General features: G+C 39.9%; 1 protein-coding gene across 2 annotated transcripts in view; it reads left to right on the forward strand.

Moving 5' to 3' along the window:
* Nadk2 (NAD kinase 2, mitochondrial) overlaps positions 1–10951 on the forward strand; it is a 191042-nt gene extending 180091 nt beyond the window's left edge. For both annotated transcript variants that reach the window (XM_067121570.1, XM_067121569.1), the window contains exons 6-8: positions 1466–1571; positions 7007–7177; positions 9146–10951. In XM_067121570.1, the coding sequence (XP_066977671.1) occupies positions 1466–1571; positions 7007–7177; positions 9146–9402 (534 nt within the window). In that variant the 3' untranslated portion in view covers positions 9403–10951. The remainder of the gene's footprint in view (positions 1–1465; positions 1572–7006; positions 7178–9145) is intronic.
* Positions 10952–14283: the final 3332 nt, after the last annotated feature.

Genomic DNA, 14283 nt, shown 5'->3' on the forward strand with positions numbered 1-14283 from the left:
TGGGGTGGTCATCAGCAACAGTTCCTCAAACATTACTATCATGTGAAGAGGCTTAACTTCTCACTACCTGGCATGTCACGTTCCAGCCCCTTAGATCCATTAGCAGAAAGCAAAAGGTCCCTCTGATGCAATGGTAATTCTGAGATATTGCTCACTGTAATTCCTCATGATGAAGTTAAATAGAAGAGGGGAAGTGATCCCTCAGAGGATTTTTACTTTGGACCAATCTCATCAGGGCATTTGAGAATCTTCCCTATAGAGCTAGGTTATATCATCACCTGTTAGTTTATTTAAGGTTGAACGGGAATTACACTATCAACAATCAGATTTTAATGGAGGAAAATCTGTTTTTGGTGGTTGCTGTGAGTCCTTAAACCCAGCTGCTGTCACTAGTCTTAGGCTAGAGTAGTACCAGCAGGCACTATTCTAGCCTAAGACTGGCTGTTAGTGAATTCTTGATATTGTTAGTTGGTCAGTCTTATGAAGCTCCAGTGGGATCATAAAAATAACTCCTCAGAGGACTCACAACAGCCACCAAAAATAGGTTTTTTCATGTGTCAGAATCTGTTTTTTGACAATTTTTTTCAATAACAGCATTGAGATGTTTCTTTAGCAAAGTTCAGTACATCATTTTGACTTTATTTTTGTTGCTTTGTGTTTTTGGGTATAAAACAATAAAGTACAAATATTCAGCTTGATTGTTATACCAGAACCACTGTAGTATGTTAACATGAAAAGTAACTTCACAAAGAGTGGGTGAAATAAATGTTCACTAAGAATTTTGCAGGCTGACAGTCAAAGCTCTGAATAAAAAAATTTCATAAAAATTTATTCGTATTTTTGTTTACTCTTGACGGCACATTAGCATAAACTGCATTAAACTTTATTGCTCGGAAAAGGAATTTATCTCAGTTTTGCTTAGTGAACAACTAATATATACATATATAGAACTTTAGTTTTACAAAATCTCAGGCAAAATATACAATTGTTCTGGCTAATTCAGGATTTGATTTTTTTATTTCTGCAGTTTATTTTTTACAACGCAAAATAAAGTAAAACTATTACCCCTCAAAAGACACCAAATATAGGTTAATTCAGGATTTGATTTTTTTATTTCTGCAGTTTATTTTTTACAACGCAAAATAAACTAAAACTATTACCCCTCAAAAGACACCAAATATAGGTTAATTCAGGATTTGATTTTTTTATTTCTGCAGTTTATTTTTTACAATGCAAAATAAAGTAAAACTATTACCCCTCAAAAGACACCAAATATAGGTTCTTATCTTAAAATGTAATTTTACAGAGAATGAGCAAATGAAATTACAGTATCTTTAAGTGAGAATGGAGCACAGTGTGGCATAACCACTCGTGATGGGGACCTGGATCTTAAAATATTAATTTGTCTTTACAATATTGCACTCTATGTATATTTATTCATATTAATAATTACTGTTCTTTTCAGGTTTTTATTGGAGAATGTGTTTCTGCCCGTGTTTCTTATTTGGAATTGAGTTTTGATGGGAGTAGAGGAATAAAACAAAAATGCTCAGGGCTCATTGCCAGCACAGGTATGGTTCTGAATTGTATGGTTATCTAGAGAGTGAACAACTCGCATCATTCCATATTGCCTAATATTGATGCTGAGGGGTTAACAATAATAATTAATAGAGTTTTAGTCCAGTGCAGTGTTGTTCATTTGGGCTGTAGACTATTATGAGTGTTACAGTATTTAATATTTATTTCATTATAAACTCATTACTGTACTTTATACAGTGGTACCTCGGTTTCCGACGCTAATCCGTTCTAGAAGGAATGTCGAGATTCGATTTTGTCGAATTCCGAATCAATTTCGACCATAAGAAATAACTGAAAATGGATTAATCCGTTCCTGACCACCAGTCACTACTCCAACCTTGTCTTTTTATACAAAACACTATACACATTACAATTAAATAAGTTCAGAGTTAAATAACTTACCTTATTAGAAGTCTTCTTACAGTTTTAAATGCATACTGTATCAAAAAAATTGGCCTACCAGTGGTAGACCGAGTGCTGCAGGCTAGGCTAGGCAGCCCATATGCACTCCAGAATGTACTGTAACGGGTACGCACAAAAACTGTTGTTAATGATAAATACAATGAAAAACAAGCCTGGTCATTACATTAAATTAATAAAACAATATTAAAAATAAGCCGAATGTACTGTAGAGTCTGTTATAAAAATTAAGAAAAACGTCTTAAGTTACGTCGGCATCGGCAGCTTGTGGCAAGTGCGAATGTAAACAAACCAGAGCGCCGTCCTGGTGGCGTATCGCGGTACTACTGTAATTACATAAACATTGTGTACGTTCAGGATTGTATTAATTTATGGTAAATTCCATTCAGAGTCTACTGTAATGTATAAAATCACTGCTTTAAGTGCTTTTAAATGTGCGTGGGAAGAACGCCACCAACAACGCCAACTAGCGGCGGCGTTACCGAAACACTTTTGTTTACAAACATCATATGTTTCGTCGACGGGTCGTATCGTGTCGGGTCGGATTCCGGTTTGTTGTTCGGGAACCGGCGCAAAGTTTACTCGGCATTTCGTGTCGGAATCCGATTTTGTCGAGTTTCGGTACGGTCGGAGACCGGGGTTCCACTGTAATGTACTGTAATCTGTTTGTGAGCTTTTAGTTCTCTAATTCTCCAGTATTTAACTGAATCATTCTTTGTTTGTTTGCTGACTGGTAACTGCTTCCAGAGAATCCCAGGCCTTTGGAATTGTTCTGAATTACTGTGCATCATATCCATTTTGATTACTTTTATTTTCATTTTTTCCACTTTCATCCCTTTTATTTTATTTTTCCCAACGCTGTTGATATATAACATTTTCTGGGTTGGCCGACCTGTGTCAGCCGGTGAAATAACCATTCAGCACTTATTTCTAGGTAAAGCTATTGCACCGGGTGACACAGGTCTCTCCCCAGAAATAGATTTTTCCTTTGTCAAAATCCTTTTATTAAGCTATAAAGCTTTTCGGTGAATCACTGCATAGTTTTGTGCATGACACCAGCAGTTTACTGAACTGGAGGTAGTTCCAGAACCTTTTGTTAACTTCACTAGTGATGGGTTCTTCCGTTTCCTTGATTTTTATTGATTTTTTTTACATAGAGCTGTTAGTTCATTTGCATGATGGGTTCAGCTTATTGATGATCATTTCTTCGAACTGACGTGGGTATTCATTTAGTATTTTATTCCTTATCTGTGTTTGTGAAGTGTGGTAATTAATTTCCTGTCTAGTGTTTAATGATAAGTTCTCACTGGTTATTCTTGGTAATTACCTGTGGCAAGGTTTAACAAGTTCTTAGCTTCTCATGCCTCCCCTATTTATTAAAAAAATAAAAGGGTTGCAGTTTCTCTGCAAGGTTTTACATGATTTATTATGTGTTATTTCTTTGTAATTTCTTGAAAAGAATTTTCTTGTATATTCTCATACTGGTGGAATCTTGCATCTTAAGGATGAGTTTGAATACTTCTAGCAAGGTTAATGTTTCTTTGGGATTGAATGTGTGATTCCATATTCTGCTGCAGTTTCCTCTTGTCAGCCAGTCTTGGTAATGGTGATGGAACGCCCAAGTACCTGTTGGGTTCTCGTGCTCCACCATCTTCAGTGCCTTTGCCCCATTCATTGGCACCAGCTCATCTTATCACCCACTTCATCTAGTGAAGGCAGGAGCAGTGAGAAAGAGGATTGTCTTCTGTGCAGCCCTTGCCTGAGGGTTTCTAGATTCATTTTCTGCCTTTAGTGGTACTCTTAGGATATTACAGTGTCATGGGTATAGCATGTTCTTTGGCTAGTACAGTTCTGATTGTGTTGAAGATGGTCCTAAAAGGATTTCTTGGTATCTCAGTTGCCTGGGTTGAGAACTTCAGGCTCCCTAGTAAATGGAATTAACATCCATTTTCAACTTCTTTCATATGTACTGTATATTCTATTCAAGAACTGCTTCATGCCCATTGCAGAGCTGAGTTTTATCATAAAAAAATACGATAATTTAAAGGACCATTGATAGTTGCACTGACTTGCAAGAAATCTTACACTGATAAATTTCATATGGAGGAGAAATAAGAATGAATACCACCTCTGTTACCCAGATGATAACAGGTTAGTATCAACCATTGAAACTTGAAAATAAAACTGCATATTGGAGAACAAATATATTCAAAAGCACAAGCAGTCTCGGAGCATCACGCTCCCTCTTCAGTGTGGAGACATTAAAACCCAACTGCCCAACTCTGTTACCCAGAGGTACACCCTTGCAACCCCCCCCCCAAAGCATTCCCTTAAATTATTATTATTACTCAGAAAATGAACCCTATTCATATGGAACAAGCACAGGGACCATTGACTTGAAAGAAAAGCTTCAAAAGAATATGGTGCTCATTAGAAAGAAGTAACAGAAGGTAATGCAAAATACAAAGAGATCACTTGTTAAAAAAACAAAGATAAATTAACAAATTAATAAATAAATAGATAAAAATATAAGTAAATTATTAAAATATAAGGAGAATTTTATTAGGGTAGTAATGCTTTGCATTTTCACTTGAACTTTTCAAGTTCCAATTACACAACATCCTCAGGGAGACTGTTGCAAAGTCCAACAGGGTGAGGAATAAAAGACCCTCTGGAACTGGGAAGTTCGACAGCGAGGCACACTTACTGCATAATGTTGCTGCTGTTCAGCGAATCTGGTTGCTCTCGAGAGAAAAAGGGGATCAGGGATCAGTTGTGAATATGAAAGATCTGTTAAAATACAACCTGTGAAAAATTGACAAACAGGAGACCATCATTCACTGGTCCAAGTCATAGCTTCTAAAATTAGGAAACAGAAACTTACCACATGAACCACTCTATCTAAAAGAGATAAATCCCTGGCAGAAGCAGACATCCACACAGGAGAGCAGTATTCTAGTGAAGGAAGAGCAATTGACCTAAAACAGGTTGCGTTGATGTTATCACTGTCATAAGTCTATGAGGCCTTATGTACAATACCTAATTCCCGTGCAGCATTTGCCGACACTTTTATGAGATGTTTCTTAAAAGTAAGGTGTAAATCAAAAGTTACATCAGAATAGTTAAAGCTTCAGGTTCATTCAGGGAGTCTCCTCCACCTGAAGGGGAGGATAGGGTGCCGTTTTAGTGGAGTTCAGCCTTATACTACTGACTACACCATGTCACGATTGAGGCTAAGGGCACCTTCATTTCTCATACATGGAGACTTTACTATACCCACAAGTGTTGTACCATCGCATACTGAACAATCTTGTTTTCCAGGCCAACAACCTTATCACTTGTATATACTAAGCCACAAACACTTCAAATTAACCCAGGCCTACATGGCCGCAAGTACATGTCCATAGTATGATGTAAGGAAACAAGATCAATGGGTCATATGCATAAAATAGTACTAATGCATCAAAATATTAATTCACAATTACTACAGTAATGTTGCCTTAAAGGATTTACTCTCTAATGCTTCTCAGCTCAATTAAGGCAAAACTAAAGATATATTTGTACACATTCATATTTCATATTTCTACACATTCATAACCTATGATTACCCGGTCTGTTCCCAGACACCAGGTAAAGGTTATGTGGCATGTAGGCTATGTTAGTTGGTACATAAATAAAATCAATAATTATTGGAATTATTGTACCGAAAATATTGAAAATCAGTATCTTTAAAATTTTAAAATGTTTGGCAAAGCTTACCATTACGAAAAAGTCAAGCACGATTTGGAACAATGATCACAACTAGTTTTGTCAAACATGAAGTTAGGCTAACCCAATTTACCCTTTTGGTAAGTTCAAATTATCTATCAATCTTAAAAATGGCATTGCATAATAAGTTTCAGTAACAGAATTGACTAACATTATTGCCTTAATACTAATTCTCACTTGTTCAACAAGAAAAAACAGAGCAGCAAGTATAGTGTAGCCTAGCGATCTACTCCTAACTTCTTGCCCTAGAAGAGGCTTACTCTCTCCCAATTTAAATAAATATATGCCTACCCGTTAAAATTTTAAGGAACTAAAACTTTTCACTGGGTCTTAAAACTAAGTACTTAACGTGACTCGTGTTATGAGGGTGGTAAAAAGCATAGACGAACATGATTCTCTGAGCACAACCTGCGGACTAGTGAACTCCTGGACAGACCAGAGTGTAATGAAGTTGGTCGGAACAGGCTGTGCGAGTAAGACGTAGAGCCTAGGTAGTCATTGTAGGACAGGAGATAGAGCCCCCTTGTCCTCAGTCCTTTATATTCTATCACTGTGCCAACAAGCCCTATTCTGGCCTAGACCAATTATAAAAGGACTCTTTGTACTGTAATTGGTTGGTCTGTCTTATGGAGCCCTGGGGGACCATGAGAGTGTAACTCCTTTGAGGACGAACAACGGCTACACTATCAAAAATAACATTAGACCAAGAACACTATCCTGTGGGACTGCAGACAAACAAGTCCTGGTTCCCTAAAGATCCCATCAACAGCAACTCGCTGCTGCCTACCTGTAAGGAAATCTTGAAGTAAACCTAAAACATATCCACTCACCTAAAAATCTGTAGAATCTACTAATCTTGGGAGACAACACACTAGAAACATTTTTAAAACCATCTTCTTCACCCCAGTTATCAAGATTATCAAGAATTAATTAACATCCCTAGAGTGAAATGTAAATTTCGTAAGAATAGGTTCAGGATTACAGTTATCAGGTGATACATCCTTAGCTGATTTCTTAGTTTCAAAACCTCGATGAAGCAGTTCAGCCTTTTCCTTAGGGCCAGTAGCCAATCTACCATCATCTGTTAGTAGTAGTGGAATACTCTTGAAAACAAACTGTCTGTTCTTCACCATATTCCCAATTTGTTTTTCCTGTGTAGGCCTGTACTTGTCAAAAATACTGTTACAGTATTGTGATTTTTGATAGAGAAAATGCGTATATAATTCATTTTGATTTCCAGGTACTGGTTCAACTTCGTGGACTTATAATGTTAACAAATTAACAGAACAAAATATGGAGGAGATTCTAACCATTGTGAAGGAAGAGACTGGATTTAAGATAAGAGATTCAGACCCATTATTTGTTCGTAAAATTACCAATAAGTTCAACGAGATGTTGATATCAGATTCAGGTAAGACATTGTAGACATTTCATTCTATTAGTAAAGCTTACAGACTTGGAAGCATTGAAGTAGTATATTAATTTGTCTTTTGATGTTGGAGATAATTCTCTTTCATATGTTTCTGAAATACTTGTCATTGACAGGGTATACAGTACTTTAAACTGAGTACCTATAACTTTAAGTATATATTGAATTTTTTTATTGTATTACCCTGGTTTGAGAACAATGAATTACAGTAGCTTAGATGGGTAGTACTTTAATTTCGATTTGGTTGGCAAGTTTTAATGATAAAATAACATTGTCTGTATAGTCATCATCACTACATTACCTGTGTTTGACTGAGTATCAGCTCTTAAGCTGGTCTCTTAACCAGATGTCACCAGGTCAGTCAGCTTCATCCGGGTGTGCTTGCTGCTTATTTTACGGATATATGTGGCTAACGTCCTCCTGTTGGTCCCAAAGTGTGTGAAGTTTATAATTTAAGGTTCTAAGAAAAACACCCCATTTGTATATACCAGTAGCATCTTAAAAACTACATTGTGCATCAAGTTTTTTTGTTTTGTTATCGAGTTATTTTTTTCCCAAAATCATTACAAAGTGAATGTAGGTCTTTCAGTTGATTAACACTGTGGGAGAACCTTGAAGGGAGGCAGTCCAGTGCTATTGCATAAGTTCATAGAGGGGGGTGGAATGTTGCCATGAATTATTTAAAATTAAATCATTAATAATCAGTTCAATCAGACCACTGGGCAATTTTATGTACTTCTGACACAGCTGGCGTAAAGAATTTATTTTTATTATTAATTACAGTACTGTAGATTTTACTGACTGAATTAGTTTTTAAAAATTTTATAATTGGTTTAATTGGAAGTTAATAGTATATTAATATTGCCCTCTATGTTCTCGATTTATTTTCTAATTTTAATCAGATTTTCCTGGGGAAACCTATGTGTTTTGTATGGATGAGAGAGAGATAAAGAGAGAGAGAGAGAGATTGCGATTGCTATAGTATATCCACCAGTGTGGCTGTTCCCTAAGTGCTTAACCGTCCCTCCACATGTGGTCTTTATTATTGAGATGAGCTTGATGGCGCACACTACGCTGCGCTGAAACCCAGCAGTGCCCGTCATGTCTCCCCTACCCTCTTGATTCCCTACCTACCCTGTCCCAACGTGGGGTGGACAAACAGGTTGCAGGAGGAGGGTGGATGTGTCATGTCTCCCCTACCCCTCAATCCCCTACCTACCCTGTCCCCACGTGGGGTGGACAAGCAGGTTGCCGGAGCGGGGTGGATGTGTCATGTCTCCCCTACCCCCCCGATCCCCTACCTACGTTGCCCCCCCAACCCAGGTTGGACAAACAAGAAAGATCCATTCGGTTATTATTATTGTAGATTGTTGGTTACATAATGATATGTCTTTTTTGTATTAAGTTATATCTGCTACAAAATAAAGAAATAATAGGTTTCATTACAAAATGGTGTTATTCTTGACTTAAATCTTGGTGATATATACATTTAATATTTATTATCTTCTTTAAAGGGCTAATGAATTAAAGGTACTTAAATTTTTGTTCCCAAGTTGTAACATTTTTAGTCATTAACTGTGGACTTATGCCATATGAATAAACGAATAGTGACAGAAACATTACATAATGAAACTATGTTATTTTTTTATATATGAGGGGCATGGCCTATGGGAAAAAGGTGTGTCTAGGTCTTAAAAGGTCGTAATAGGGTAGTGACTTTAGTATTTTCAGTTATGTCTCTGTGATAGTTTTGAAATTAACATGTGTTTAGGCATTTCTTTTTGTCCAAAGGCTGCTTGTTTATTGGTACAACTTTAGATTTAACCAAATCATATAAGTACAGTAATATGGTAACTATAATAAAAATCATTCATAGAGCACAGGATGTGAAAATGGAAATGAACATTCGTACCAGGTATTTAGTGTGTGACTGTTATACGTCTACTTCAGAGGCACCAAGAATGGTTTACACCATCAGGGATCAACTCGTTTCATCCCCTACAAGAAGTGAGTGTGTTAAGCCTCGTGGGCTCGCAAGATCCATTGCAGTCAAGTCACGGTGTTTTGATGCATCTTTAGTTATTGATGGTGGTCTTTCCTTCACATTCAATGATGGAACAAGAGCGCTATTAGAAATCTATGAAGAAGACTCTCTTCGCACTGTAACTCTCCATGAAGACCCAACAGAAGTTTCTTTCAAGCACTGATTTCTAGTCATAAAAAGTTTCTTTCAAAGAGCGGAAGACATTTGTAAAGGTGTTTTTTTGTGTAGACATTTATACAAGTACCACCATACTTACAACCGAGCTTGATTCCAACCAGCCGGTCTTAAGTCAAAATGGACGCAAGTCAAACCTTAGAAAGTAGCCGACATACTGATTAGGGCATAATATCAAACCTTTGCTATATAAAGTACCTACATAGTACTGTAATGTAGTGTATAATCATTATTTCAATCTCTTTACCATAATGTCCTTCTATTGATATATTAATCATTTACGTAATATTATGTACAGGTAGGCATTGAGTTACAACAAGGCTAGGTTCTTGCATGTATGTCAGAAGTCCATTTTAATGTAAATCGTTTGCAATTCAGTGTACAGTATAGCTAATACCGTATGATGCTGCTGATAGGGCAGGGTAACTCAAACTGATGCTGCCTGAGTGACGAGAGAGATCTCCCAAGATGGCACGTTGCCGAGTAACTCAGTGGTCGTATGTTGAGCAGGTTGCAAGTCAGATGGTACTTGTATTTACTCCAAAGGTATGTTAAACCATTCCCTATTGTACAGAATGAAAGTTACATTTGCCTTAGGCAACTCACTGAATTCTGTATATTTGGTAATAGGATTCAGTATTTTGAACAATTGCACAATAGATTAAAGCCTAGGACAGTTAATATATTCATCTGTTTGACAAAAAGCTTTAATTATCTTGTTAAAGCATTAGGATTTGGTTTCTAGATTCTTTTTGGTTTTGTGCCCGTGTGTTTTGGTATGGGGAAATATTTTGTAGTCCCCCATCAGTAGAGTTGAAAGAAGTATGATTAAAAAGACAATTTTAGGAAGATTTTCAAGTTATTAAAGGGTTCCATGATATTAGAATGTAATTTTTAATGAAATTAACAATCTTCTTAAAGTCATTTGGTGGTACTAAACATGAAAGCTTGATTGTAATGTGGCTATGCGAATCATCTACTGTATACAAAACGACAAGTGCATAGTGATCTACAGTTTTTTTTTTAAAGTAGGTCAGTTGAGTAATGGTTTTTTTAGATCATACGTGATAAAAAAAAATTACGCTGTTTCATTGCTATTAGTGTTGCTGTAATTGATATTGTGATTTTAAGACCAGCTCTTATCCTGTCCTTCTGACATTCACTCCTTTTATCTTTCCTTTTCTCCCCATCACCACATAAGATGTACAGAGGAAGTAACTGAATAAGATCATTTACCCATAATAAATTTGTGCAAAATACCAGCCATTACCTTTTTGGGCCTTTAACTTTGGTAAAGGGCCAACCACTTTGTTTATCAGTTTATTTTGCTCTTATGTATTTTAGAACATATATATTGCAGCGTTGGTTTTCTCACACTTTTTCCACTTTATTTTACTCCAAGATTATCTCATAAGTCATCAGTTTTTTGCGTTATACTGGATTGAGCCATATTTGCAAGAAACCACTCTCCAAGTAATTTAGTGTAATGCAACTTATGCCAGGCCACAACTAATGTAAATATAGTATATCTTTATTTCTCCCTTGTTTTACCAATATCTGATTTCCTAGTTGCTAAAATTGAGGATTTTTTACATCTATGTAGAAACTTATTGTAAAACTGAAACAATATGTGTTTTACTGTATACTGGTGTATGGTACAGTATTTGGAGTACTAAAGAAATTACTGTACTTTGGCATCTGCCACTTAAATTACTGTACTTTGGCATCTGCCATTTTAAGTGAAAGTCATGTCCAGAAGCTGACCCTTGTAGAATTCGTAGTGTTGGAACTTGGAACAATCAATTAGTGTGTGCCAGTCTTGGCCATAATTAAATCAAGCTTAAATTTGAAAATTTTCTTTCAAGTTGTATGAAAAGGTAAAATGCTGGCAGGTATCAGATAGTTTTGGCTTCACAGAACTTTTGTAACTCTTCTTCATCCTTTACTTTTCCATTCATTAGATTTTCAAAGTTCACCTGGTCTTATATGTTTTGGTCTTATGAAGAATTATTTTTGAGGCTTAGCAAGCTTACGCCTTACACTGTATTCTTTATGCCCTGATGCACCGGGAATACCCGCCTGCCTGGATGTAAACATTCCAGTTTGCCTTTCAGTCCAGGTTCAGATTGAGGTGGGCATAATATGTAATGTAAAGGACCTCAGGTTTGTATAGTTAGGAAAAATACAACTTACTTTCAAAAACTGTGATTTGTTCCGACATGATATACAAACCATCGGTCCTTTACATAAGAAGACTCACTGGTTGGAGGGAGGAATCTGAGTGAGTCTCCTGAACTGACTGGAGCTCTGCACACCTGGGGTACTCCTCCTGGTTGAAAGAGCAAGGAGGAGTACCCGAGCCTCACATATTGATCGGGGTGTAGTAACTGCAAGGTCAGATGTCAGATACTGGACCTTTTCGCATGAGTGAGGAAACGTGACTCATCGAAATAGGCTGGAAGAATCTTAGACGTATTGGAAGAATCTTAGTCGGGGGACTGACACCCAAAGCACACCAGGAAGCCGAACTCCGAAGAGCTCTCTCTGTCTGTCTCATGTCTCGGAACAACCGAGAGAAAAAGAGAACAGGTGAGGAGAAAGAGTACCCCTACCTGTCTTGCCAGTAAGACCAGCAGGAGAGGCGGACCATGAGCAATAATCAACCGAAGGAGATTACTGCTACACAGGGGAAGAAGAGTGCTTGTGCCGTGGCAAAGCGCTTTCCTGGGAAGAGCAAAAAGATCACTCGAACGGAGCCGAGAACCCGATTCGGAAAAATCCTAGTGGGGCCAAGCCAAGCCACGGGGAGGTATGCAGTGGACTGGAGGCAGGCGGGGTGAGCCGAGCCGAGCCAGTCTCGCAAGCGTGACCAAGGGCTGGGCGGGGCAAGCAATCCAAGCGAGCAGAGCCAAGCCAGTCTCATAAGCGACCAGGGGCCGAGCCGAGCCGATTGCGCGAAGACAATCGGAACTGGATAGGGCGAAACTCGTCTGCCGTGAACTATTGCTAGTTCCCGAACTCTAAACTCCTTTGAGGCCAAGGCCCCTCGAGAAGAAGGTTCAAAGGGGAATTCTGTATCTGCTATCCTGCATGCTCGAACCCTAAGGTTCAAGACACAAGTATGAAACCCGGCTGAGCAACCGAAGCAACTGGCGGGCAGTATCGAGACACCTGGCGTCTCAGCACCCAGAAACCTGGGTGGCTTGGCACTTTCTCTCATCCTGTGCCTCTCATCAGGAGAGTGCTTGTGATTCATAGAATTCGAGCTACCCACGAGACTCCCAAAAATTGGGAGCGGCTGCTTTCACTTTCCTAAGAGATCGAAAGAGCCAGGCACAGAACCAGTCTTAGACGCAGACTTCCAAGACTGGCAATGAGGGCGCGGCCTTGAGAGGCCGCGTTCTCGCAGCCCCGAAACGCCAGACCCCACAGGAGAATGCGAATCGGTTCCCGCCCTCAGCCAACGAGAGAAATTTGTCTCCCAGAAGAGAATCAGTCCCTTAGAAGTCCCGCAGGACTCCCGAAGGGAATCTCTTCCCTGCTTCTTCTGGTGTTCGAACTGACAGGATCGAGACACCAGGCTGGGAACCTGACCAAGCACTGGCAAGCGCTTGTGGTGTTTGCAGGAAGAGCCGAGACACCTGGGTGCCTCAACCCTTTCTCTCGCACTGCTCCCGAACTGGGCCGAGGAAATACTCTCCAGCCCAAATCGGGATACTCGATATTCCATAGAATCTCGAGCACTCAGAGCAGCTCGCGAACAAGCGCCCGAAGCAGCCTGTCTTAGAGGCGGAACCTCTAGGACTGGGAACGGGATTGCAAACTGAGGTCTGTGCGCCCACGGCTCCCGAAACAAAAAACCCAGGGGTGTGCGAATTGGTTTCCTAACCTGAAGGTTGGGAAGAGCCAACGAGAGACCCACTGCCTCCTCGGAAGGAGGCAGTCCCTAGGCATCCAAGGGCATCAAGGGGAAGAAGCAGCCTTCCTCTCCTTCAGCCGACGGAGGTCTGTCCGATTCCCGGGACCCCCTTGGACCTCGGGAGAGGAAGGGAAGAGGCAGCAGAAGACGAAATTGAAGATAAGATGAAGACGACGGCGGCTACTTCCACAGGGCGACTTCCTTCACCTCCACTCTGACATCTTCAGGATAGTGGACACGAAACATGGTAACCTCCTGGGCAGTCAGGTAGGAACACAACGGAAGCGGCCCAGGACACGACCACCAGGAAAAGCAGTAGGCATGATCAGGACAGCTGATGCAGGAGCTATGGCAGCGGTTCGGAAGGCAGGAGCTACTGCAACAGCCAGGAACGTCACATTTCACAGGGCAACTTCCTTCACCTTCACACAGACATCTTCTATAGGATGGCGGACATCGTAACCTCCTAGGCAGCTGGCAGGAACACAACGGAAGCGGCCCTGGGTACGACAGCCGGGAGAAGCGGCAGGCATGATCAGGACAGTCGATGCAGGAGCTACAGCAGCAGTTCGGAAGGCAGGAGCTACTGCAACGGCCAGGAACGTCACTTCTACAAGGCAACTTCCTTCACCTTTATGCCGACATCTACAGGATGGCCGACATCGTAACCTCCAGGGCATCTGGCAGGAACACAACGGAAGCAGCCCCGGGCACAACCACCAGGAGGAGCAGCAGGCACAATCAGGACAGCTGATGCAGGAGCTACTGCAGTGGCAAGGAACGTCACATGAAAGTCATCAGTGGCGACAGAAACGATCAGGACGGCTGCAGTAGGAAGTTGCCCAGAGACTGTCGTCCAGTTAACAGGAGCGTAACACAGGGAACAGCAGGAGCAAATGGACCACAGATATGCCAGAGGCATTGCCACAGCATACATGAAGGCCAGCAATG

Source organism: Macrobrachium rosenbergii, chromosome 19 (assembly GCF_040412425.1).
Source record: "Macrobrachium rosenbergii isolate ZJJX-2024 chromosome 19, ASM4041242v1, whole genome shotgun sequence".
Classification (NCBI taxonomy): Eukaryota; Metazoa; Arthropoda; class Malacostraca; order Decapoda; family Palaemonidae; genus Macrobrachium; species Macrobrachium rosenbergii.